This window comes from Ambystoma mexicanum, chromosome 6p (genome assembly GCF_040938575.1).
Source record: "Ambystoma mexicanum isolate Mex_15411 chromosome 6p, UKY_AmexF1_1, whole genome shotgun sequence".
NCBI classification, from domain to species: domain Eukaryota; kingdom Metazoa; phylum Chordata; class Amphibia; order Caudata; family Ambystomatidae; genus Ambystoma; species Ambystoma mexicanum.
Window position 1 is genome coordinate 504,384,658 of NC_090935.1, and position 26,894 is coordinate 504,411,551.

At 42.2% G+C, this 26,894-nt stretch overlaps 1 protein-coding gene across 5 annotated transcripts in view; it reads right to left on the reverse strand.

Annotated features, from left to right (window-relative positions):
• The window catches only part of LOC138511558 (ATP synthase subunit C lysine N-methyltransferase-like), a 409,142-nt gene that overhangs the window by 64,482 nt on the left and 317,766 nt on the right, over positions 1–26,894 (reverse strand). For 3 of the 5 annotated variants that reach the window (XM_069627314.1, XM_069627315.1, XM_069627316.1), the window contains one exon: positions 5,943–5,993. The exons of 1 other annotated variant lie outside the window; for it this stretch is intronic. In XM_069627314.1, coding sequence (XP_069483415.1) covers positions 5,943–5,993 — 51 coding nt within the window. Of the gene's footprint in view, positions 1–4,709; positions 4,959–5,942; positions 5,994–26,894 lie in introns of those variants that run through there. One more of the 5 variants, XM_069627318.1, reaches the window with a different exon arrangement.

Genomic DNA, 26,894 nt, shown 5'->3' on the forward strand with positions numbered 1-26,894 from the left:
AGAGAGAGAGAGAGAGAGAGAGAGAGAGAAAGAAAGGGTCTGGAGAGAGAGCCAAAGCAAGGAGAGGGATATCAAGCTTAAGCAGAACCAGAGAAAGTGAAAGCAGAGAGAGAGAGAAAGTGGAAACAGAGAGAGAGAGTCAGACATTGACAGGAGAGATTGCAAATGTAAGGAGTGATAGAGAGTTCAAAGAAAGTGATAGAGTGACATTACAAAGAGAGAGAGTGACAGTACAAAGAGAGAGAGTGACAGTACAAAGAGAGAGAGTGACAGTACAAGGTTAGAGAGTGAAAGACCATGCAAAGTAGAGAGAGAAGCAGTACAAGCATAGAGAGTGGGAGTGTGTGACAGTGCAGGGAGAGGATGTGGGAAAATGTGACAGGGCAGGGGGACAGTGTGACGGGCAAGGAAAGTGTGCGACAGGTCAAGGAGAGAGTGATAGACAATGCAAGGAGAGAGGGACAATGGAGAGTGAGGGACAGTATAAGGAAAGTGAAATGGAAAGATAGTGCAAAGAGAGAGAGAGAGTGCATCAGTGCAAGTAGTGGGAGAAATAATGAATAAAGTGAGTGCAGGAAGAGGGAGTGCGTGGTGGCACATGGTGAGAGTTGGGGAGAGGGTGACAGTGCATGGAGAGACTGTCAAAGGGTTTGGTAATGCAAGAGGAGAGAGAGAAGTCACATGCACATACACAGCCAGTCAGTCTCGCACATCAGGGACTAACTCACACGTTCACACTAAGCTAGAAATCCATTCCAAAAGGCATGCAAATACATTTTTTATTTTACTTACAACACACATTCCAAAACTTTTTTAAAATGTTAGTTACCTTCACTCACATGCTGATGCTGCACACGTAACCAGCCAGTCTCCCACATAGAACCTTCTCCCCACTGGAAACATTTCTGGAAGGATAGACTTTATGATATTTTAGATTATGTAAAGCCAACTAGGGCTACGGGTTATTTAATATTATGCTTAAAGTCAATTCCACGTTTTTTATATTAGCCATATACCTTTATCCTGGAAGATCTTGTATTGTGTGCTGATATTCAAGAAGGGCAAAAGATTGGAACATGTTAATCCATTGTCCCATTGTCCTTCAAGATGTTTGCTTCCCTACTTCGGTTTAAATTGAATAGCTGGGCTACGGAATCTGGCCTGTGGGATAAACACAAACCAGGTTTCTCCAAGGGTATGGGTACCCAGTTCATTTGACTTCTCCTTTCTTTAATACAGAGTGGATGACAGCTGCATAAAATGGCTAGATTGCTCAGCAGCCTTTAGCAAAGTGAATCGGTGGATGCTCTTGGGGAAGCTTAAGGCCTTGGCCTTACCAAATGACTTGCTAAATGCAATCGTACTGGTACAATGTCTGACCAATTGAATATGTTCAGAGGCTTATGTCAAGGATGTTTTGTGGACCCCTCTCTCTTTAATCTCTATATTGCTGATTTAGGTAACATACTGAATAAGGTTAAATCCTTTCATCCAAAATTAGGCCATCACACATACATTATTGGGTCTACACGGATGATTTGGTCATCTTTGATCAACCTCCAATTGGTCTCCCATGAAGTCTGAATGCACTACGCAGCTATATGTCTGACAATGACTTAGAAATGTATTGTATTAAGTGTAAAATACTAATTATTACTACCGACCGGAAGAAGCTTACATTTTCATGGTATTTGGCTGGATAAAAGATGGAAGCTGTACAACAATTTACCTATCTAGACTTGCCTTTTTACAAAAACATCCGATTCAAATTACAATTTTTCTATACTTCACACTACTAATCAACCGCAAAACGCACTACTAATCAACCGCAAAAGGGTGATGCTTGCTTATCCAGTGAAAAAGATGAATATGCGTTTTGGACGATACTCTTTATTACTGTTTTTTTATTATTGTAAAATGAAGGTCGTACCATGTTTATTGTACAGAGCAGAATTGGTTCTTGTAGAAGACTAGCAAATTTGTCAGAATTAGAGGGCTCAATCTGGAAGAAAGCCCCAGGGCTCCTAAATTGTATTCCAATTTCAGTTCTGACGTATGAATTGGGTTTACTGTCATTAATTTACAATATCATATGGAAATCCTTAATGCTATATAGGAAAATCTTAGATCCCTGGCAAAACCCTGTAATCTGACCTAGACCTATTGAGGAAAGGAAGCATGTCTCCTATACATAATAACTGGCTCAAAAAATGTGAGAAGTTGATGAATATCCTATCTTTGAATTGTACTATACTTTTGGATAATCCCTTGCCAATTAAGAAAGCTACTAGAGACGATGTGACTCATTACGAGTTGGGTAGTATATGGTAAAAGTGGCAGTAACAGAAGTATGGCAACATTTACCGTACTGCTGAATTATAAGCCAGTGGTAATTCTGCCTGCGGAATTAGCCCCGAAGGAATTACTGCCAACACTGGGTGGAATTAGCCCTGTGCTAATTCCACTGTCAGAATTATTGTCCACATCTACCCTGTTCTTTCCGCCATATTATAAGTTGAAATACCGCTGAAAATGGGTGATAATTCCACCAAAAACATATGCAGACAGGCATCAGAAATGAAGCCACAGGTGCACCCAATCCACTCAAGAAGGCTACATAAGGCACACACCTTCCCCAAACACACTTTCCAACACCATGCTGCCACTAGCTATTGCGAACTGGGCCATGCAGCTGCTTATGCTGCATATTGACCCCCAGAAGCAGACGATCAGTACAAGGAACAGGGTGCAGAGAGGAGGAGGAGATGGCATGCGAGGCGAGTGCCCATATCTTGGGTCAGGCCCCCCTTCTGGACCTTGACCGACAACCAGCTGGTCACCCTGTACCAGCTGAATAGGGAGACCGTAGCTGAGCAGCTACCCTTAATACAGGATGACCTAGAGAGCAGAAAAAACATAACAGTCATAACCCCACTGCTGAAGCGTGTGTCCATCCTTCAATTCCTGGCAACAGGCACCTTCCAGCACTCTTTTGGCATGCTGCATGGCATGTCACTGCCCACATTTTCCAATATGCTTGTTCAGGTGCTGGAAGCCCTCCTGCCCAATGTGTCCCAGGACATGTTCAATGGCATTGCTGCTCTGGACTGCACCAATGTGGCGTTATTGGCCTCTCAGGAATCTTAAGAGTTATACTGCAACAGGAAGCAATGCCCAGGTCAACTGCAATCCTGACCTCTTTATCACACACTGCTGTGATAGCTTCCCTGGTTCCACCCACAATACCATGGTCTGGCAGAACAACAAATGAGCTGGATATGTGGAGAGGCACAGAGGCCAACAGACGTGGATATTAGGTGAGCACAAGTGCCATAACACACATTCATCTTGCAGCACTACAGAAACGCAATGTGAAAGGGGTGGAGGGGCTGCATAGCCACAACTGCAAAATGCATGCCCAGTCAAGGCCCTGTACATGCAGGACCTGCCCTCTCACAGCACAACTGACAGCCCACAACCCACACGACTTGGACATGGTGGACAATTCACAAATGCACATTGCCCCCACAGGCTACCAACACACACACGTCAACAGGTACCACAATGCAACATCATATATCCCTATTAATTGAACCACAAAGTGCAACACTGAACCAAAACAATTTAATACTGGCAGTAGTAATGCCATGTACATGACGTCATCATGGAATAGACAAAGACAACAGAAATCTGCTAAGGTACAACAAACCAACCATCAGGGCACATGTATGAGAGCAACACACAAGCCTACAGCAGGCACCATGGCATCCTGCCATGACAATCACCGACCCTGAAAGCAACAACTGCTGACTGCGAGCTGGGTGCATGGTGTTACAGGATAATGACAATATGCTAGTACTGTGGATTGACAGACAAGTTGTGCAATACTTCTTGTAGAGTGCATGCACAGAATTTCCATCAACATGCTGCTGTAAAAGGCAACACATCCAATGCTCTGTGACTGACCACTTTTCCCTCGCTGGTGACTCAGGATACTGTGAGGGATCAAGCGTAAGACTCAGACACAGTGGCATTTTCAGTGATTTTCAAAGACTTTAATTAAAGGAAAATGAGGGGTTGGGAAACTCCTACCTATGCCTAACTCTACGAGGGGTTTCCCTGCCTCAACAAAACTAAGGAACGTCTGTGTCAGGATGTTTAAAGTTCTCCGTCCTGTGTCAAAAAAACTTAAGCTGACCCTCACACACTAAACCCAATATAACATGACACAGAGTATTTTTGAGCTGCACACCAACAGTCTCTTCTTAAATGTCCAAACAGAAAGACCTGAAGGGGAGGAAAAGAAAAGGAAGAACAGGGTTCCAGTAGAGAACGGATCTTCCCATCCCATAGTGTCTTTTTGGTTGTTCACCATGTTAGCAGTAGATGATCCCCAAGGAGGGTGGTTCTTCCCTTGGGCTTTCTCCCTTTTCACAGATGTTCACAAGGTCACTTACTGGTACATTTCACAGTTCCTTCTTTGGCTTTTCTTTTATCTTGCTACAGAAAAAAGGGGTAGGTCACAAAAAGGTGGACGTATCTCTTACCCAGCTTTCCACAATATGAAAAAAACCAGCACGAGTTTGGCCTTTTTTGGAGGCATGCGAAAACTCCTATTTTAATGACAATAGTTTTGTCTTAAAGGTAGCACTACAAATTACAGTTTAAAAGATAATTGTATACGTTTTCTGCTTATGCATTTTAAGTACAAATCAATAAACAGTATTTAAATTGCCGGGTTTAATGTTTTTTGGAGAGTGAGTACAGGGTAGCCGTAGCAGAGCAAGGGGGGTGTATTCTCGTGTGTCTCTAGAAACTGCCCTGAGTCAGGTTTGGACCTTTGTGAGAGCATGGTGGCAAGACATCCCATGGGTTTACTGGGGTCAGCGGCAAAACACAGGGTCCACCCCCAGGAACTCGATCCAAAAGCGATACACCTTCAGCTTTTTCACAGTATGCTGTTAGGACCAAATGTGTGAAATACATTGCGTTATTTTCTAATTAGAATGCTAATTCTTGATGTAATTTATCAATCTATAGATGTATATTTTCAAATGTAATGCATTGTAATAAATTATGTATGTATTATGTATTTTTCGTTCTTACATTTGTACTATAATTGTTTACAGTTTCGTGTAAACCAAAAACAAAACTTTAAAAAAGGCTCATACAAACACACACCGCCAGTCAGTCTCGCACACACTCACTCACACATACAAACACAGCTTGACATACCTTCAAACATGCATGTACGCACATACACTGTTTGTATTTAAATTACCATCACATGCATACTATTTTCAACTCCTCTGACCATTGTTGTGGTCTTGCATGTATTGTTGGGCCTCTTTCTAAGGGAATTAAGGCTTACTTCCGTTTGTATGGCTGCAAGCCCGAATTCCCTTAGGAACAATGCCCCAAAACACACGTTAATAAAATTATGTTGATACCCGGATTGCAGAAACTGTGGGGCTGCTAGCAGAAGTATTGGGCCATAGCAGTCCCTGCTTCGTAATTTGCCAACATCAGGGGATCCCCACTCCTGAGCCTCCCGCACAATGCGGGGGCTTCAGGGGCCCCTGTTACAAGTGTGGATGAGTTTGCAAAGGAAGTGTCACTACTCAGGTACAGGATGAAAGCATATGCTTTCAAACCAGACTCCTGATAGAGGGAATCATTGTAAAACACCCATGCATTGGTTTAAATGTCTCAGAGGGACACACAATAGCATGTGCATATTCAGCAAATTCATTTCTTATTTCCAGGTACCATGTCAACCAGATCTTGCTTCTGAACACCTATATTTCTTTCTTATGTTAGCAATGCTTTGCCACATAAATGGTGCCAGCTCCAACATATGTGCCAAATACAAACATGGAGGCTTCAGTGCACACTACCAGCTATGAACACAGCCAATGATGCAAGCTAGAGAAGGTACTCACCACATTGGGAGCCAGAAAAATTGTCACATTATTGTAACAGGACATGTCCGCCTGGAACACAAAAACAATAATATGAAAGAATGTCTGCTTAGAGATAAACAGCTGTTCAGTTTCTGATCAAGGATGTCATGCTCATAGCTTTGTACAAACGTGTTACATTTTCTTTAACAACAACAAAGGCTGCATTCTGATCTTGAACAAGAAAGCAGACAAACATGAGCGCTACTACTGCACCTTCTGTGGGATTGCTAAAATGTATGAAACCAAGAATTAATCAAATGGAAAACTCGCGATAATGGTCACCATGGATAGGGCTACACCGTCGGTGGTTATAGCGGGGGATGAAAACGGTGCGCACGCTGCAGTGATAATCTTTCCGAGACGGGTTCCCTGCCTGTACCCAGGAGTAAGGTAAGCAGGAGGGATGACTGGAAGAGAAAGGGGCCCTCTTCTAGAATGCAAAGGTACGGTCCCTGGCATGAATGCCATATTGGGTGAGGGCATGCCGTTTTGGTGATGATAACTTTTGATTTAAAAAAAAAACTATTTAAGAAAGATTTATCCAGGCAGGGTCACAAGGCAACTCTCCCAGCTGGAAGAATTGTCCTGAGCACAATGAGTAAAAAGACTGAGAACAGAAGCATCTGGAAAAGACAGGGTAATCATATTCCACAAGTGTAAGTACAAAGCCTCTGTACTTCCATACCCCATACAAAGAATTTACCATATAGTCCATTTTTTCTGTTTAAAGATTTTATTAAAGTATGGAAGAGGCAGATAATACAAGGAAAAAATAACTTGTTAATCATTTTAAACTGTAACTGTTTCTTGTACCAAATCCTATATAGCAAATTTAGAATACGTTGAAAAGCAATTGAATAATCCATAAAGACAAAGTTGATAATAAAAATGAAGCAATATATCAATGCAGCATTAGGGGTATAAAGACAAGACAAAAAGACAGGATGCAGAACAAAAGGGAAGGAAGGGGAAAAGGTCAAAGGCTATACTCGGTTATACATGAGATATTCCAAGAGTACATTCCATTTTTTATCAAATTTATGTAAACAATCAAAAGTAATAGCATGACATTTTTCAATACGATGTATTGAGCAGACAGAATTCCACCAAATATAAGTGATAAATTGGTAGTATTCTTCCAATTAAAAGTAATGTTTTGAAAGGCAATATTAATCAACAGGTTAAACAAACTTGGCAAAACGATTTGTCTTATAACTGGATTGGCAACAGTGTCAGTCATAAGGTTGGCCAGCGTTAATGGTTCTGTTCGATGAACAAGGTATTGCAAGCGAGACCAGACCTTTGACCAAAAAGCATTAACACATTTACAATTATATATTAAATGAATAAAATCTGCATCAGACTCACAACAAGACCAACATTTATTAGAACTATCCTCATTTCTGGCGATGTGTAGAGGAGTTAGCAAGGCCCAGTAAAGTATGAAGCAGTAAGTTTGTGTAAGGTTGGCAGCAGGAGATGTAGAATGACAGATCTTCCATATTTTAGTCCATTGATCAGAGGGAATCTGCATGTCCAAATCCATTTCCCATTTTTTCACAGTATTGAGATTTGGAGGTTTGGACAATGAGTGTTCATTTATAATCAAATAAAATTTGACAGCCTAAGTGGATGAATTGTTAATCAGTATATTAAGGAGAGGAGCAGGAGATTTTTGATTAAAGGTAGATAATGATTTAGAGATTGTTTTGCTCAAAGAAGTGTAGAAGGGGAGGTCAGATATAGGGATGTTATAACGTGAGCAGATATCCGTAAAAAGGGACCTTAGATAAGTTGTGGACTAATTGTTTGACAAATGCCCGAAGAATACCATATATGAATAGTGGAGCAATTGAGTTTGGTAGAGTTTTGCTTGTTAAACCAAAGGAAGATATTCTGAGGATTAGATTTAGAAAAAAAGTTAACAGGAAGTTTGTTCCATACAATTTTAAAGAAAAGTAATGAGGAGAAAGAGGAGATGTTAGGCCAGGAGGAAGTAGTTAAGAAGAGAGAAATGGAGAGGGGATAATATGTCCAGATTCAACTTTTATCCATAGGGGGGCATTATCAGGGTGGAGTTCATACTTTTTTAATAAGACTAATTGTTTTAGGATAAAGGCTTTGTGATATATCTGGAAGTAAGGGAATTTTATACCTCCTAAGGATTTGGGAAGTCTTAATTTATTGATAGCTATGCGTGGGATTTTTTGATTCCAAAGAAATTTAAGAAGGAGGAAGTCAAGTTTTTTATAGAAAGAGGCATACATTATGGTGACAGTCATGTAAAGTGAATATAAAATAATGGGGCTGATCATCATTTTGATAGTGTCCAATTGTGCCCACCATGAAAGAAATAGAGGTGACCATCTTTCCGTCATTTCTGAAACTTTATCAATAAGATAATTAGTATTGAGGTTGATGGTGGTATGAATGTCTTTAGCTATGAAAAGATATGCCAAGATAGGCCGGATAGAGTGGTATTTGCAGGATTGCAAAAGTTGGTTAGAGGCATGCATTTTGATTTATCGAGATTTCATTTGTAGCCAAATACTGTAGAGAAATTATTTATCATGTTCACTGAGTGGTGAATTGATAGAGTGGGTTCTGAAAGATATATTAGGATATCATCTGCCTATGCTGATAGCTTAATTTCAATATTATTTATAAAAATACCTTTAATAGCAACATTCATTCTAATACTTTGGAGAAGGGGCTCTAAGGCTAAATTGAATAGTAAGGGAGATGGGCAGCATCCTTGTCGGGTGCCTCTTTCTATACAGAAAGAAGAGGAAAGGGTTATTAATGAGAATACGAGTAGTAGGTGAAGAGAAGAGAATTTTAATTAGACTAATAAAGGAAGGAGGGATACCATGCCAAGCTAAAGAGTGGTAATTTAAATGACCACGACACCCGATCAAAAGCGGCAAGAAGGGGGAGCGGTTCATGTGAGTTTTGGGAGTAGGCTAAATAATTAAATAGAAGTCTACAATTGGACGAGGCAAAGCGACCTTTGATAAATACGGATGGATTGGGGTACATAAGTTTGGGGAGGAGTAATTCTAATCGTTTGGCAAGTATTTTAGCTAGGATCTTAGAATCTGAATTAACGAGACCAATGGGTCTGTAATTTTTTTTATTAAGGAAGGGTCTTTATCAGGCTTGGGAAATAAAATTAAGAGCTTCACTAAATGATCCAGGGCTTTGTTCAATTTCATTAAAATAAGCATAAGGTTCTATAAATTTAGGTGCAATGGGTTCCATAAAAGTTTTATAGAAATCAGAAGTGATTCCATCAGGGGTGGAGCTTTATTGGGTTTGAGGTCCGATATAGCTTGTTTAATTTCAACAAAGGTATTGGGATTATTAAAATGAGATAAATCTGTCTAACAGTATTATCCTTAGCATTGGATTTGAAAAAGGAATTCATTTCTTCGGAAGTAATGGTGGGATCAGAGGAATATAATTTAGAGTAGAAATCAAGAAAGGCGTCATTGATGTGTCTCGGTTTCTGTTACCTTTGGGGTAATTAATATGAGTTAAGGGATTTTTCTTTCTTTTTTTTTCAAATAAGATGCTAACATTTTGCCAGCTTTGTTGGATCCATAGTGTAATTTGGTTCTGGATCAAAGAATGGAGTTAGCAGCTTTGTCAGTTTAAATGTTATTGAAGTCAATACATTTAATTAGAAGCTCTTTCAAGATATTGGGATCTGGGTTTGTGCAATAAGATTGTTCAAGTCTTTTGATATAAGTTAAAAGAACATTGTGTATGGATTCAGATTGTCTTTTTTTGATAGCAACAAATTGAATTATAAAACCCTGAAAGGAAGCTTTAAAGGCATCCCGGTTATTATGTAAGGAGGTGTTTTCGGGACGATATTTGAAGAAAAATTATTTGATAAACAAATTAGTTTTGTCAATAAAGGATTGATCTTTAAGAAGATATTAATTGAATTTCCATCTAGGGGAGAGATTAGAGACAGGGCACCATTCATAGTGGTGGAGACGTGTGAATGATCTCATAGTTATTGGGCCAATTTCATAGTTTAAGATAGAAGTTAAGAAAGAATTAACAAAAATGTAATTTAATCTAGAAAAAGATTGATGAGGTGAGGAATACAATGTGTAATCTTTAGTCTCAGGGTGACAAAAGTGCCAAGAATCATATTTAGGAAATTATTTCGAGATTTAGAATTAATGAAATTTGATGTGGATTTCCGATCAAGAACAAAGTCATACATCTGGTTCATATCTCCATAGACGATAAGCTTATCAAGGTTTTGGTGAGATAGTTTAAATAGTTAATTGGACCAAAACCTTGGCTAAGGGGCATTTGGACCATAAACATTGACAATGGTGGCAGGTAGATTGTTTATAATAGCGTCTATAATAATCCATCGGCCGTCCGGGTCCTTTTCTTCATTAACTAGAATGGACTTCATTTTTTTATTTATTAGAATGGAAACTCCTTATTTCTCGTCTATTGCATTGGAATAAAGTGTATGGTTTATCCAAGGAGCTCTAATGTTGCAGTTTTCAGTGTCTAAACTTAAATGAGTTTCCTGGAGACAAATAATGTCTGTTTTTTGTTTGGCAAGTTGTGCAATAATCTTAGAGCGTTTGATAGGGTGGCCCACACCTTTAACATTCCATGTGAGAAGTTTTATCACCATCAGAGTATTAGAGAATAAAAACTAACAACAGAATGATATGTGGCAAGGTGTTAGAAAAAATTAACATGCAACCATATGTAGATTCTAAATGAAATAACAATATCAATTAAGTAAAAGTTGCTAAATCTAACAGTAATCTTGGAAAAGGCGGGAAAGAACATCAGGGAGGGAGGATAACAATATGAAAATGATAAAGAGATGTAGAAACGTAGGATTTAAAAAAATAAGTATGAACATGTAAAAAGAAAGAGGTACACATGTGGACAGTTAGAAAGCAACCAAGCAAAACAACACATGAGTACAGAGATATAGTGGCCAAAGGCAAAGGAGCACAAGAGCCAAAGAATTAAGTAACAATAAAGGGTAAAGCATCATGAACTAAGTAGAAAGTCATTAAGAATAGTAAAGAGAGGAAGTTGGTTTTGTACGCAAAATGAGGTTCAACCTCCGAAGAAAAGGATATGTAGCTACTGTATTTAGAGGTGTAGTCAAGTTTGCGGGTTTGAGAGAGTGAGTGTCATGGTCATGGTCATGAAGTCAGGGGCACAGGCATGCAGGGGACGCATGCACAGGAGACCCGGGTGGACACTGTCCTGGCGCGTTGGCGCCATGCTCATAAACAAAACTAAACAAGAACATCCATTTAACACCAAAAAGCTTTTATTATGGACATAGCACTTCAGATGCGTTAACCTTGAACATTCCATCCATTAAGCAGGATGCATTAACCTTGAACATTCCATCCATTAATCAGCCCCAAGTGTATTCTTGGGTGTGGCTGCTAATGGATTGCCTTTGCACGTGCTCACTCTCTAGGAGTGGCAGGGTATGGCTGGTAAACCGGCCCTAATGGGCGTGCCCACGATCTCAGCTATATTAGCTCAAGACAGACGCTTTGCGTTATTCTGCACTTGCAAGCAGCATAACGCTCATTGTCGCCTCAGGTCAGACTTACCTTTGAAGATCCTGCTTCCTGGACATCCTGCTTCCTGCCAGCATACTTACAACTAGGGGAAGCTGTTTTTACCTGTACATCTCTTCGGCGAACCAAGTATTCATCTTTACACTTTCTGGAACGCCGAAATCTTCATCTTGGCGCCGCAGCACAACAAGCTCCATCGTCGACAGCAGCGCCTGAAAGGAAAAACAGAAGACAAGGTTAGAAATTGAAAAAACAGTCCGTTTAATGTTGCGCTTCGCCATACTTTGTGCTTTTCCTTAAACCATCAATTACCTGCTGTCGAACATTGCGGTAGCATCCATCTTCCATCCGACCGCATCTACCGTCTCACAGCTGCATTGAGGCCGCATTTCCATCTAAGGAAAGAAAAATGAAGAGAGACATTATTGCGGGCATATATAGGAGCAACATATAAAGACAAACAGTGCGTTGCCCACTTGGCCAATTAGCATACCACCTCTCATCAGTTAGGCCCTGAGCCAAGGCTTCTTCTTTGTAGTTGATCTTGCTGACTGTTCTCTTCCTCAGAACTTTAAAGGGAGTGAAGTTACATTGTTATCTTCTTCTGGAGCTTAATGAATAGGTCTCGTTTTCTGGTCTTGCACCACGTTTGAGGAGACTACGATTTTGTCCATTCTGAACTTTTATTTGGTGCTATTTGATTCAATCATACTGGATGCTATTACTCCTCTAAGCCTCTGGAAGCTTGGTTGCTCTGTGTCTTTGATTGTTCAATACTTGGTTCTGGTTACCAGACATTTCATCGAAAAAAATTGGTCGACTGGACAAATGGTCGAACCAATTTCGTCGAAAACCAAATGGTCGATTTTTTTTATTTTTTATTTTTCCCCTTTTTTTGGGGGGGGGGGGGCGGAATCCCCCCCAACCCCCTTTTTTTTCTAAAAAACCCTTTTTTCCCCTAAACTACAACCTTAAAAATAAATATATAAATTTAAAAAAAATCGACCATTTGGTTTTCGACGAAATTACGTCGACCAAATGTCCTGTCGACCAATTGTTGTCGATGAAATGTCCGGACACCCTTGGTTCTTGCAAATGTTCACTCCTTTTCTTAATCTAAGAGAAATATGTTGTGTGTACGTAGCTTATCCTCTTTCGACTGCTCTTGTGCCTTGCAGTTCATTCTTGATGTGGTATCCTTGATCCTAAGCCAAACAAATACCTTATGTTCCTTGCACAAAGCTGTTTTCCAGCGCTTGTCAGCTCTGCAGCTTTGGTCTCTCTCCTAAAGGGTTCTTGCTTACTAGCTATACAGCGTCAACATCATCATGGCTGCTTTAAACCGGTTATATTTTCTACTTCAGCAAGCATCTATATGTCTCATCTACCTTGCGTTTCTGTGTATGTACATCTACTTCATCTCTTCCCACTTATCTTCTCAGTGTATATGATTTCTTCATATTTGCATAATGTTCACTGTGTCACTTAAGTCACATCTTCATTATTTAAGTATTTGCATATCGCTTCAGTGTGTCCTTGTATGTTCTCTTCATGACAACACTGTTCTCTTGTCAGATTTCACTTATAGCTCTTCTATGTTCAATTGTGTATGCAAACACCCTTCTACCACATCAGTGTGAGGGTATACCGATATGGTTGTTTGAGTAAACAATGTCTCTCATATCTTTGATGCAGTATTGGGATGATAGCTGGTGTCATGCACAGTGTCTTCTTGTTCTTCCAATATGACGGATATGAGGGGGTGGGTACTATAGATGGCATGTACATCTGCCTCTCTACATTTACCCCTCTGGTCACGTCCTCAACCACCTCCTCAATCTTCTTCATCTTTTCTTCACACTTTGGTTTCTTCGGGAATCCATATCCTCGTCACCTGCCTCAGGTCACCTGCATTCTTCATGTGCTCATCCAAACTCCAGGTCATATCGCAACACATCAGTTGACAGAATACCCAATGTCCTACATAGTTCCTATGATCCTTGGGGCAACAGAACTTTGTTCCTGGGATTGCTGAGGGACTTCCTTTTAAGTGCTCATGGGTGGTGCTTTCAGTCTGTGTATGCTCGTCAGTCAAAGCATTCACATCGATCATTATCTTCATCCAAGTAGCTTTCTTTGCTGTCTTCATGAGTTGAAAGGAAATACAACTCCCATTAGTATTGTAGTCCTTGGGGTCTGGAGGGTGCCAGTCTGCATTTATAAAGCAGCTGGTTCCCGACCTCGCCTTAGAACAGTTTGCAAGCAAGTTTATGCACCGCTACTTGTAGATTTTGGAAGTTTTAGCCCTATTCACCTTTAGCATTATTGTTGCTCTGAAAAACAAAATATTTTAAAGTTGTTATACCTTGTTTTAAATTCAGTGTAGTGTTTAAAATTGACTGGCTGGACAATATGTTGATGTTTTAGCTTTGATCCATTCATTTTGCTGAGTTTACTTTAATTGAAATACTTCCTGCGTCGTTAGTAGATCAAGGAACTACAACTCCCATTAGTATTGTAGTCCTTAGGATCCTATTTTTTTTCCTGACATGCGCGTCAGTGCCGGCGCGTCTGGGAGGTGCCAGTCTGCGCTAGTCTGTGCAGAACGTGCTTCGGGTTGACTTTAAGTTGATTTAAGGGCCCTGCATTTGACCTAGTATACAACTACTGTCTAAGGGTAAGCGCCCTGTACCGTCTTATTACACATACGGATACATTTTGGTCATAGATACATTGATTCTACATTCCTACTTGGACGTCTAAATGTATCTGTGTTACTGGCTGCTTGCATTTTGCTCCCTTACTAAAAAAAAAAGGCTTTCCGTTAGAATACATCAAACACATATCAAAGACAAACAAGTCCTCAAAATATGTCTGCTAAACACCAGATCACTCGACAAGCATGCCATCAGTGTGGCAGGCCACATTCAGGATGAAAACATTGACATAATGTGCATCACCAAAACATGGCTCAGGGACTCAAGAGGCCCCAACATTGACCTGGCCACCCCAGATGGCTATAGCTTTTATGCAAAAACAGAGAAACGGGTCGAGAAGTGAGTGTGGCAATTATCTCCAAGCAAGAAAAGTACTTTCTCCAATCACCCATTGCATGTACGGGATGTGAATCTATATTGTTAAAATGTATTAGCTCCCCTAATGATTGCATTAACCTGGCCTTGGTGTATCACCCCCGACCCCATCCATCTGAATTATCCTTATTTTTGGATGAAATCTTAGGAATTCTATCTAAACTTAATACTCCCAACAACAATTCTATTTTACTAGGAGACTTGCAACAAATGGATGGGTAATCCTAAAGACCCGGAAGCCATTGAATTAGAAAAGCTATTGTGGAGCTACAACTTTACCATTTTGAGTAATGAGACCACACATGAGCCAGGCAATGGGCTTGACTGGGCTGCAGTCAAACATCTGAGTACCCATAGTATTGATATTAAACCATGTATTTGATCAGACCATTATCCCATAACCTTTGAGGTTATACTCCATACTAATGTACTCCATAAAGCGAATATAACACAATTAGTTACCAGCAGAAATCTGAAGAAACTCAGACAAATTACAGACAGTTATTCAGGAACTAATGGATACCACGTCTGATTTGGATACACCTTCTTCTCTAGTGTTAAAGTATACGAAAAATATATGGAAACTTATAGATCAAGTTCCTCCTTTAAAAGAGAAGAAAATTAGAATCAAAGATATCAATCAGAAATGGTATACTCCGCAGCCAACCTCCCCAAAACAAGAGAAAAGAAAGGCAGAACGAGTATGGATGAAAACCCAGCTATGAGTGGATAAAGAGCAATGGAAAGTCTTAGAAAAAACAACAGATCACAAACCCTCCAAGCAAAAAGAAGTTTGTATGACACTCGAATTTCGAGTTCAACTAATGGCATTAAAAAACTGTTCGAGATCGTCAAATCATTAGAGAAACTGAAAGCCCAGATTCAACAACGATGACTGTGAAGCAGTGCAAAGGTCTTTCTCAGATAAAGTACATAAAACACAATTCTCAATTGTGAATGCAAGAAAAAAACTTAAGTATGTTGAGACTCAGAAATCCACCTGCCAATTAAAGATCCCTATTAATCAACGATTTTCACTTGAACCCATTACATAGGAATTCCTGATTAAAACCTTGAAGAAAGTGCGTCTGACTACCTGTCAAATGGACATTTTACTGTCAAAAATGGTTGTAAGAAATGCACAGATTATTACGCTATTTTTAACTCTTTTTATAAACACCAGACTTATTAAAAAGTGTGACATTCACACCACTACTGAAAAACCCTAACTTAGACCCTAGTACTTTTTCAAATTATAGACCTATGACTATTGCCAAATTATTACTGAAGATAGTGGATAAGATCGCAGCCACTCAATTTCAGAAAAATGTAGAGAAAACCAACATCCTACATCGGCGACAGTCAGGATTTAGGACCGCACATGGAACCGAAAATGCTATGGTAGATTTACAGACCCTAATGTTGGACATTGTAGATGAAGGCAAAGCTGGTCTGCTAATGCTTTTAGCGGCGTTCAATATTGTCAATCAAGCTAAACTGCTAGAATGTATCCAGGGAAGTGGAATTTGCTCTCCTATCTCAGTTAAATGGTTTCACTCATTTTTAAGCAACAGGCAATCTAAAAGAATCTGGCAAAATGTATCCTGTAACGTGGAACAGATTACATGAAGATTTCTGCAGGGAGCTTGCCTGCCTCCGTTTTTTATAATGTGTTTTTCAGATCTCTGTGTGACCTACTAGAGTCTATGGGGTTATATTTTTCGAAATTACGCTGATGATGTTCAGCTTTTATTTAGACTCAGTGGAGATTATGAAAAAGACACAGAAATGATCTCATCCGCATACAGAAAGATTTACACCTGGATGATGGACAACAGACTTTGCTTGAATGGCCAGAAAACACAGATTTTAATTTTTGGCTCTGAGAAAGCTAGAGTCAAACTAGGAGCTGCGTATGAAAAATTGAACATTGATAAGCACATAATCCATACAGTCAGCAAAGTTCACTCAATCACTCAAATCAGACGCTCAAGTTGCAGACGTTACAAAGAACATACACTACGACCTCAAGCTTATACGCTTCATAAAACCTTTTAACTCTGCAGCCAATTGTGCCACACTCATCAGGTCTCTAGTCTTAATGAGACTAGATTATTTCAATGCACTTCTTGGCGGAACAAGTAAATGGTGTATTAAAACATTACAGATCTTACAAAATGATGCCGTGAGAATAGTAAAATGTGTGTCGAAGTCTGTACATATCTCGCAGCACAGAAGAGACTTCCACTGGCTCCCTGTGGAGGCAAGAATTGAGTTTAAGATTAATGTTCTAACCCAGAAATGTTTGTTTGGAGACACACCGAGCTATCACAAAGCACATATCAACGTTCAAAATACAGTCAGAACCACCAGATCTAAAGACACCATGTGACTGCAGTGGCCTAGAGCTCGCCGTGTGAAGGGGAAAGGAAGCTCGTACCCCGTCAAAGCAACCTTCGCATTGAACAAGCTACCTGCAGACTTAAGATGTGAAACAAATCTATCTACTTTCAAAAAAGCTATGAACACCATTCTGTTCTCATAAATGTATGCCTCCTGGTCTTCCCTATATATCTGATTTGTAATTTGCTTGGAGAGCTGTTCTCCGCGCCCTGATGCCCATGGGCTTGAAGGCATTTGTCACAGGACCAGGATCCAGACAACATCTTCGGTCTTATATACTTCTTCATCTTTTTTCATATACAGGGTTGCTAGCATAGTTATTGCCTCTGTCAGTGTGCCATTTGCTCCATCGTGGGCACTAGGTATGTGCGGCAGGAAGGCCTGATCTTGGCGCACACACCCCCTTCCATTGCTCTAATCAAGTCCTGGACATACCTGTTGTGGAGGGTCATGAGTCTGATGGCCCTCAATTCTTCTCTAATCGCAGTAAATCCTTTTAGCGTTGTATTTATTGTTTGTAACAGCTCCCCCTGGTTATTTGTAACCACTTGGCGTTCACTGCAGTCTGAATTACTGGCATGAATATTGATGTAAATATCACTGCCATTCTACTGAAAAATGTATGCTCAGCTTGAATGTCATGATAGTGTTATGCTCACCTGGTCTCTGTGGGGACGTTGGGGCACGGTTGCAGCCCTCCCTGGAACTGGCTCCCCTTGGTCAGGCTTCTTCCCCTGCTCTTGTGTTGTGGACTGCGCTGGTTGTTGGCACTGCCCCTGCGAGAATATGAGAGGCCGTGAAAATGATGTGATATGACTGTGGTCCCCCTCAAACCCTTCTTTCCTGAATGTGGTGAGCATGTGCCAACCCATATAGTCTCACCTCTTTAATTATGATGGCGAGCTCTCCGTCCTGCTTCTCACTGCTTGGGTGCTTTAGATAGACATAGTTTCTTCACTGGTCCATGTGCGTGGCAGCCCAGACCAGCTGTGGCTGAACCTCTCCAAAGGTTAAGTATCCTTTCAACAATGATTATTGTCTGTATCCTTTTGTAATGTCTTTCCTTGATTGTTGTCCGTATCTTTTTGTAATGTCTTTCCTTTTCCCCAATAGGTGATATGAGGCCCAGCGGTAGTTGCCGTGCAAGAAGCGAGCCCTAATGGAAGAAAAGGGAGTTCACAATGTCCCAATAGGTGGTAAGTTTGGTTTGAAGGTCAAGCGCAAGGATTGAACTAAGCGCGACCTTAGCGTAATGTCTTTATCACTTTTCCAACCTTGTTTTGTTTGTCCGACTGCGGTTGCTGCTGGTATCAGGTAAGGATGCGCTCTGATTGCGATTGCTGCTGGAATCAGGTATGGATGCGCTCTGACTGCAGTTGGTGCTGTAATCATGTAAGGATGCGCTTCAGGCGGCGGTTGTTGCTGGAATCAGGTAAGGATGCGCTTGAGAAGGCAGTGAGCGTTACGCTGCTAGAAGCAGACTAACGCGAAGCGGTTGCATGTGGGCGGGACAGGCTTAAATAGTCTGGTCCCGGCCACACCCATTTGTTCTGACTCGTGGCCCCACCCTGCCACTCCTAGAGAATGCTGCACGTGCGGCCCCATTCACTCCTATGGCCACGCCCGACATGGAGGCACGTGTAGGCCCTGCATGGGAAAAAACAGTACGTGCACCAGAATAAAAGTGTGCAGAGCACACTTTTTCATGAGCCTGGCGCCGAAGGTGCCAGGACTGGGTCCAACTGGACCTTTTTATGAAGTGGAGCTTGTGGTTCTTGCCCAGGGGCCATAACAGCACTCCCCCTCAAGGCCCCTTTCTCCTGGTCCTGGCTTGGAGGGGTTATTGCGATGGAATTGTCTGATTAGTCGTGGAGCATGGATGAGAATTCACTAGGTTCCCATGTACCGTCTTGAGGTCCATACACTTTCCAGTCTATAAGGTAATACAGTTTAGATCACACTATCTTGGAATCCAGAATAGTCTTGACCTCGTATTCCAGTTCTCCTTCTATGGTGTCGGGCTCAGGTGTTGCCTCAATCCGAGTGTCTGGTTTCATTGGTTTCAAGAGAGAAACATGGAACACCGGATGGATCTGCATATTAGATGGTAAATCCAATTTCATGGCAGCAGGGTTAATTATGGCTTTGATGGGACAAGATCCCAGGTACCTGGGACGGAAGGCTCATGGTCCTTTCAAGGGAATGTTCTTGGATGCCAACCAAACTTTAACCCGACCTGATAATGTGGAGCCTCTCTTCAGTGTAGATCTGCAAATGTTTCTGTTGTTCATTGGCTCTGGTCAGATTTTCAGCTGCTTCTTTAAGGTTTCAGGTGATAGTTTTGTGCAAGGTTGTAACTGCTGGCCTTTCTAATTCGTCGAGTGAATCAAAAGTTGCAGTTCGAGGATGTCGAGCATGCACTGTATAGAATGGGGTCTGTCCGGTGCTAGCGTGGATGGAATTATTGTAGGCGAATTCGGTCAACCAAAGGATGTATTTCTAGGACTCCTCAGTTTGTTGTAACATACACCTCAGGTATTGCTCCAAGGTCTGGCTGGTCCGTTCAGTTTGACCATGGGTTTGGGGATGATGACTAGTGGATAACCGGAGATCAATTTTGGCTATTTTGCAGCACCTCCTCCAGAGTGCTGAGACGAATTGTGTTCCGCAATCTGAGATCAATACCAGTGGGAAACCGTGTAACTTGACAATTTGCTCCAAAAACACAGTGGCAAGGGCAGAAGCAGTGGGGAGCCCCTTCAATGGAATAAAATGGGCCATCTTGGAGAATAAGTCTACAATAACCAGTATAGTGTTAAATCCGTTGCAGGGAGGAAGATCAGTGATAAAGTCCATAGACAGCATATGCCATGGTGCTGGTGGTACAGTCAAGGGACGTAGTAACCCTGCTGGACTTAACTTCTGAGATTTGTGTTGCGCGCAGCCACCACAGGTCACAATGAATTGGGCAATGTCTTTTCTCCAGGTTGGCCACCAACAGCCCTTTTGTATTTTAGCTCGAGTCCTGGCAATCCCTGGATGTCCTTCCACTAATGATTCATGGTAGTTTGCTATTATCTGGTCTTGTAATTTCTTGTCCCGAATATATAGTCTCGCTTGAAAATAGGGTAGATAATTTTTGATGGTGTATTTGTCTCCTCTAGCTAGCCACTCCTGTTGTGCTGTTTGGTTAATCCGTGATTGGAGATCGGTTTTCAAGTCATCCAAACAGGCGGTTGCAGGGATTTGGTTTTGGATCCATTCTTCGGGAATGATGGCCACAGGTTCAGATGTGGTGAAAGCTTATTTGTCCTCACCCATGCGTGACAGAGCGTCTGCCTTCCAATTGCGTACTCCTGGTCTGTAAGTAATGACAAAATCGTATTCTGCAAAGAAGAGAGCCCAGCGAAGCTGGCGTGAGGATTGGGACTTGGCAGTCTTCAAGTATTGTAGATTACGGTGATCTGTGATAACTGTGACCGTGTGTCTTGCTCCCAGAAGATAGTGTACCCATGTTTCGAAGGCTTCCTTAATTGCTAGCAGTTCCTTGTCAGTGATTCAATTCTGGTGCAGAAAACTTACGGGACCAAAATGCTATGGGATGTAATTTCCCTGTGTCAGCGTCCTTTTGCGATAATACCGCTCCCATGGCTATGTTGGAGGCGTCTGTTTCGACCACATATGGCAGGTCTGGTGGAGGGTGCCGAAGAACTGGTGCTGTGGTGAAGGCAAGTTTCAGCTCCTGGAAGGCGTTCTCCGCTTCAGGAGACCAGAAGAATTTCTTATTTTTTTCTCAATAGGGAGGCAATTGGATGAACTATTTGTGAAAACCTTGGAATAAACCAACAATAAAAATTCCGAGCACACATTGTACTCCTTTTGTGGATGTTGGAGATGGCCATTGAAGGATAGCATCCATCTTGCGTGCGTCCATGTGTACCCCTCGTGGTGTGAGCATGAAGCCCAAAAATTCAACCTCCGTAACATGGAAGAAACACTTTTCTAATTTGGCAAACAGCCGATGCTGTCAAAGCTTTTCCAAAACTGGTCTTACATGGCCGACTTTGGTCCTCCTTGGAAGCAGAGTAAATAAGAATGTTATCTATGTAGACAAGTGCGCAAACGTCCAATAATTCATGAAGCACATAGTTCATAAAGAATTGAAACGCTGCCAGGGCCTTACATAATCTAAAAGGCATGACCTGATACTCGAAAAGCCCATATTTGGTTTGAAATGCCGTCTTTCACTTGTCTCCCTTTTTAACCCTCACAAGGTAATAGGCTCCTCGTAGGTCCAGTTTTATGTAAATTTGAGCATTCTTCACCTGATCTAGAAGCTCCGGGATGAGTGGCAGGGGGTATCTGTTCTTTTACCTTGATTTGGTTAAGCACTCTATAATCTATACAAGTTCTTAAATTGCCCTCTTGGTATGAAAAAGAGAGCTGAGGAGGCAGGGGACTTAGACGGGCAGATGAAGCCATTAGCTAGTTACTGATCCAGGTAAGATTTCAGATGCTGGTTTTCATGCTCCATTAGAGTGTAAATTCGACTGCAGGGAATTTGTGCTCTGGACACCAGGTCGAACAGGCAGTCATAAGGTCTGTGTGGAGGCAGGGTGTTTGCTTGCTCCTTCTGGAACACATCCTGATAATCCAGATATTTAGAGGGTAGGGAACCAGAGAGCCTCAGGATAGATTTTGCCTCGAGTTCCCTGCTCTTCACATTTTTGTGGTAGCAGATGTTAGCACATTCTTGAGGGCAGGTCAGCACTCGTTTTTGCCAGTCGATCCTAGGGTTGTGGGTTTCCAGCCAAGGCATTCCTAAGATCATCTGGAACTGGGGAGCTCCAATGAGATCGAAAGAAATGTCTTCCCGATGACCATCCTGACACATCAGCATGACTTTTTCAGAATGTTGCGTCACTGGGCCGGATGACAACTGAGAACCATCCACTGCTGTGACGTTTTCCGATTTTAGCTTTTGCTGGAGAGGAAGGCCTATTCGTGCAGCCAGATCTTGATCAATATAATTTCCCACCGCTCAGCTATCAATATATGCCTCCAAGGCATGTACCTTTGACAGTTGTTGGTGGTTGACCAAAGGTACCGGGATGACCTAACCTGATGTAAGGTCTGTACAGATTCCTTCTTTTCGCTTGACAAGTGGACCCCTACGCTTGTCGGGCGTTGGAGTTTTCCAGATTGTGTTCCTTTTCTTCGTTGCCATTGTCCATTGCACCAAATATTTTCTTGGGGGGTTTTACCGGGCATTCCCGGAGGAAATGTCCTGCTCTTACGCAGTATAAACAGAGTTGTTGTTGTCTTATTTTTTCTCTCGCAGCCTTGGTGATAGGACTTTGTAATCCCCCGGTCTGCATTGGTTCGGTTTGTTTGTGGGTTTTGGTTTGGTTGTCCCGGGGGTTGCATATAGACCAACCTCCCTTCAGTTCTTGTGTGATCCATTTTTCGATTCTGCAACCTATGGTCAAGCTGCACAGTTAGGTTGATGTATTCCGCACAACCCTCAGGAAGATTGACCACTTGGGCTAGAACATCCTTTAGCTCCCCATGCAATCCCTGATAAAAGTGTGGTCCTCTTCTCTTCTGGCCAGTTTGTCTGTGCCACGAGACGATTAAAAGTAGCGATATAGGTCAGCAGATCTTGGTTTCCCTGCCTGAGTGACAATAGTTCATTGTCCAGGGCTTGTCCTCGAGTGTGCCTAGCAAACAATTTTTCCATCTCCCGCTGGAATTCCCCAAAGTTTCGGAGTAGTGGGTCATCCTGGTTTACTAATTGTATCGAGCAGTCCACTGTGCTGCCTCCTAAATATGAAAGAACAAGGGCGACTCTTGCGCCATCGTTAGGAAAAGCCCCAGGCCGGCACAAAAAGTGGAGGCAACATTGGTTCATGAATATAGCGTACTTATTGGGGTCGCTGGTAAAACGTTCGGGTGGGGCCAGTGGGACTGCACCTCGAAGCACCACTTGAACTGGTGGTGATGGCTGTGGCATAGGAGGATGGGCAAGCCCATGTAATGGAACCTAACCAGCTTGGGTCTGAAGCATTTGTCTTGCCAAGTCGTCAGTTTGTTCTTGATCTACAATAAGGTCCCTTCTTAAGGCATCGGTTTCTTGTCTGGGGGCATGGACTTCTGCCTGTAGTTCTCCCAGCGGTTGGGCCAACTGGTCCGTTTCCAAGGTTTCCATAACGCCCAGGCAGAGATTCAGAGAGGCTTGGCATTCTGTTACGCTCACCTGGTCTCTGCGGGGATGTTGGGCCACCGTTGCAGCCCTCTCTGGAACTGGCTCCGCTTCCTCAGGCTTCTTCCCCTGCTCTTGTGTTGTGGACTGAGCTGGTTGTTGGAACTGCCCCTGCGAGAATATGAGAGGCCATGAGAATGCTGTGATATGACTGTGGTCCCCCTCAAACCCTTCTTCCCAGAATGTGGTGAGCATGCACCGACCCATGTAGTCTCACCTGTTTAATTATAATGGCGAGCTCTCCGTTCTGCTTCTCACTGCAGGGGGCACTTTAGATAGACCGAGTTTCTTCACTGGTCCATGTGCATGGCAGCCCAGACCGGCTGTGGCTGAACCACTCCAAAGGTAAGTATCCTTTCAATAATGATTATTGTCCATATCCTTTTGTAATGTCTTTCCTCAATTGTTGTCCGTATCTTTTTGTAATGTCTTTCCTTTTCCCCAATAGGTGATATGAGGCCCAGCGGTAGTTGCGGTACAAGAAGCGAGCCCCAATGGAAGAAAAGGGAGTTCTCAATGTCCCAATAGGTGGTAAATTTGGTTTTAAGGTCAAGCGTGAGGATTGGTCTAAGCGCGACCTTAGTGTAATGTCTTTATCGTTTTGCTTTTTCTCTTGCAGGGATTGTTTGGCGATGTCAGACTGAAATGCTGTTATCCAAAGATCTGCCGGTGGGAGAAGGATGCTTGATCTGCGATGATGCAGGCCGAAAGTGGACTCCCGAGTAAGTGTTGTGGGTGGGAGCCAGAATCAGGTAAGGATGCGCTCCGACTGTGGTTGCTGCTGCAATCAGGTAAGGATGCACTCCGACAGTGGTTGCTGCTGGAATCAGATAAGGATGCGCTCCGACTGCGGTTCCTGCTTGAATCGGGTAAGGATGCGCTCCAACTGCGGTTGCTGCTGGAATCAGGTAAGGATGCGCTTCAGGTGGCGGTGAGCGTTACTCTGCTATTAGCAGACTAGCACGAAACGCTTGCATGCGCCCATTTGTTCTGACTCGTGGCCCCACCCTGCCACTCCTAGAGAATGCTGCATGTGCAGCCCCATTCACTCATATGGCCACGCCTGACCTGGAGGCACGTGTAGGCCCTGCAGGGGAAAAAACAGCACGTGCACCAGAATAAAACCACACTTTCTCATGAGCCTGGCGTCAAAGGCACCAGGACTGGGTGCAACTGGACCTTTTATGTAGTGGAGCTTGTGGTTCTTGCCCAGTGGCCATGACAGATAGGCTTCTATTGATTTTGCTGAGAAATAGTTCCCTCTGTTCAGTCGGATGAGGTAAAGCGACCTCTTCTTTCTTTGAAGTGTATCCATTTTTGGAAAAATGTCGCTATGGAAATCACTTGGGGAATCACCAATGCAGAAACATATATGATCACCATATAGTATATTCCTCCCCAATTTGTAGGCAACTGCATATAGGCTCATGATCCACAAGCCCAATAGTGGTCCATTAGCACAGCAGTTCCTTCATTCATTCCTGGTACATCAATTATTTGCTTGCATCCTGTATTTTCTCCAGCTTTGGTCAAACCCTTGTTCTTGAAACACAACGTGGTATTCTTTATTGCCAGTATGGATACAGGTACTGCTTCATTTTCATCCCATGTTAATAATTTGAAATACTTGGCCTGTTCTTTCAGGCATTCATAATTCACGATTTGCACTATCTGTACTTGTGCTGTCATCAATAAATGTGCACTGCATGCTAGCATTCTGTCTTCCCATCATGTGCTGGTTGTTACTAGTCCATATACTAATATCTGAGCTCTCTGCCAGCATCCTGGCAATCCTGGCATTTCCCATGCATCTGCACAATCCAGGATCTTTTCTTCAACAATCCTTATCTGGTCTCCAGTCATACCACTAAGTGAGTACATGAGCATCCTGGTTTTCCAATCTGGGTCATTTTCCATGTTCTGCGTTTTTATATATGCACCTTCACATGGGAATGCCTTTCTCAATCTCCATCGTAGGTTTACCCATCTTCCTTCAAATTGTCCTCTTGTCATGCGCACTGCTAGATGGCTGGGATCCTTTGCATCATGTACAGGTATTTCTCTTGCATGTAATGTGCTGACTGTGCTCATGGCATAAGGTATGGGAGAACACACATCAGCTCTCATCTGATGTTCTTCTCCCCACCTCCTTCATGTGATGATACCAAATTTTACTCTTTAAATGGGCTGAATTATCAATATTTATATCCTTTAGGATCTTCTTCAGCAACTCTCTTGAATTGAATAATTTGTTCAAGAATATCCAGAAAAAGATCGCTTTTGCTAGGGATAAAAATAGATGTCTTATTGCTAAACATGTCATCTGTATTATTGAGCATTATTTGATGAAATGTCATGATATGGAAGAAAAGACAAATCATCGTAGCGAATGTAGTTAGAAGAATTATTCCAAATAACCATATCGATGTTCTTGCTGGCAGTTTTTCACTTATAACTTGGAAAATTCCCATTCTATTTTATCAACGTGTAATTCGTATTAATCTTTATAACAGACACACTCTTTTATAATAGAAATTGTAAAATGATTGCAAAGATGATCCTGAAAATAGTAGAACTGTTCTTAGGATTTCCCAAATATTTAACAACACCAACGTGTCGTCTTACTAAGGCTGGGTAAGATTGAAGTATGTAAGTAAAAACAGCATACAAGAATGTATGCAATGTTATTTTTATAGGAAACAAAGTGCTGTGTGCTCTTCTTTTCTTTGGGTTAAAACATTGTCTCTTTAACCTATAGAATCATTTTGGTACTGTTGCAAAGTATATTTGTTTTTCCCCTTTAGACTTGGGAATTTAATTGTCTTTGTTTGGGCTCTTGGTAGCCGATCTCAACATCATCTGTGGAAATTCTTCTCTTGCTTCACTGTCAGCGGGTGCAGGAGGGCTTAGGGTCTCTCCTTTGTAGAGTTTTACAGCTATTCTTCCTTTGATTTTCACTACGGTGGGAGTGATTCCCTCTACTGGGTATGGTCCTTCAAAACTGGGCTTATTCCAAGTATGGACAAAACTCTTAACAAGCACTTGGACACCAGGGTACAAACTAGGCTGTTTCAGCAAGTCTATGGGATCAACTGTTTGTCTTCTTCAATCTTCTGCAACCCCTCCCTCCAATTGTTGATCTGTTGGGAAATAAAAAACACTAGCTGTCCAATTTGTCAAATAATCATGCATCTCATCACCTAATATGTTTGCTACCATGTGGGCATCAGTTTCTATTCGAGTGGGAGGAGCAAGGGTGTGAGGCATCATAAGCGAGGAGTAGCTTGGGTCTCTAGGCCCAGCAGGCTTGGGATCCTGCTGACCCTGTAATGGCTTGGCAGGCTGAAAAACTATGGTGTGGAGGGTTGCCCAAAGCAGTGGCCGTGGTTAAGATTGATTCAAAAGCCTCCAGCCATCACCTTTTTGTTTTGCTTAGGTCACCCTGAGTGGGACGGGTATGCCCAGACCTGGGTCCCGAGCCTGCTGGAGCTGGGAAACCAAGCTACTCCTCACTGATGAGGCCCAACAAGGATGAAACATGTTTGGGGATGCTTGTGGTCTCGTGCAGAAAAGGTGTGAC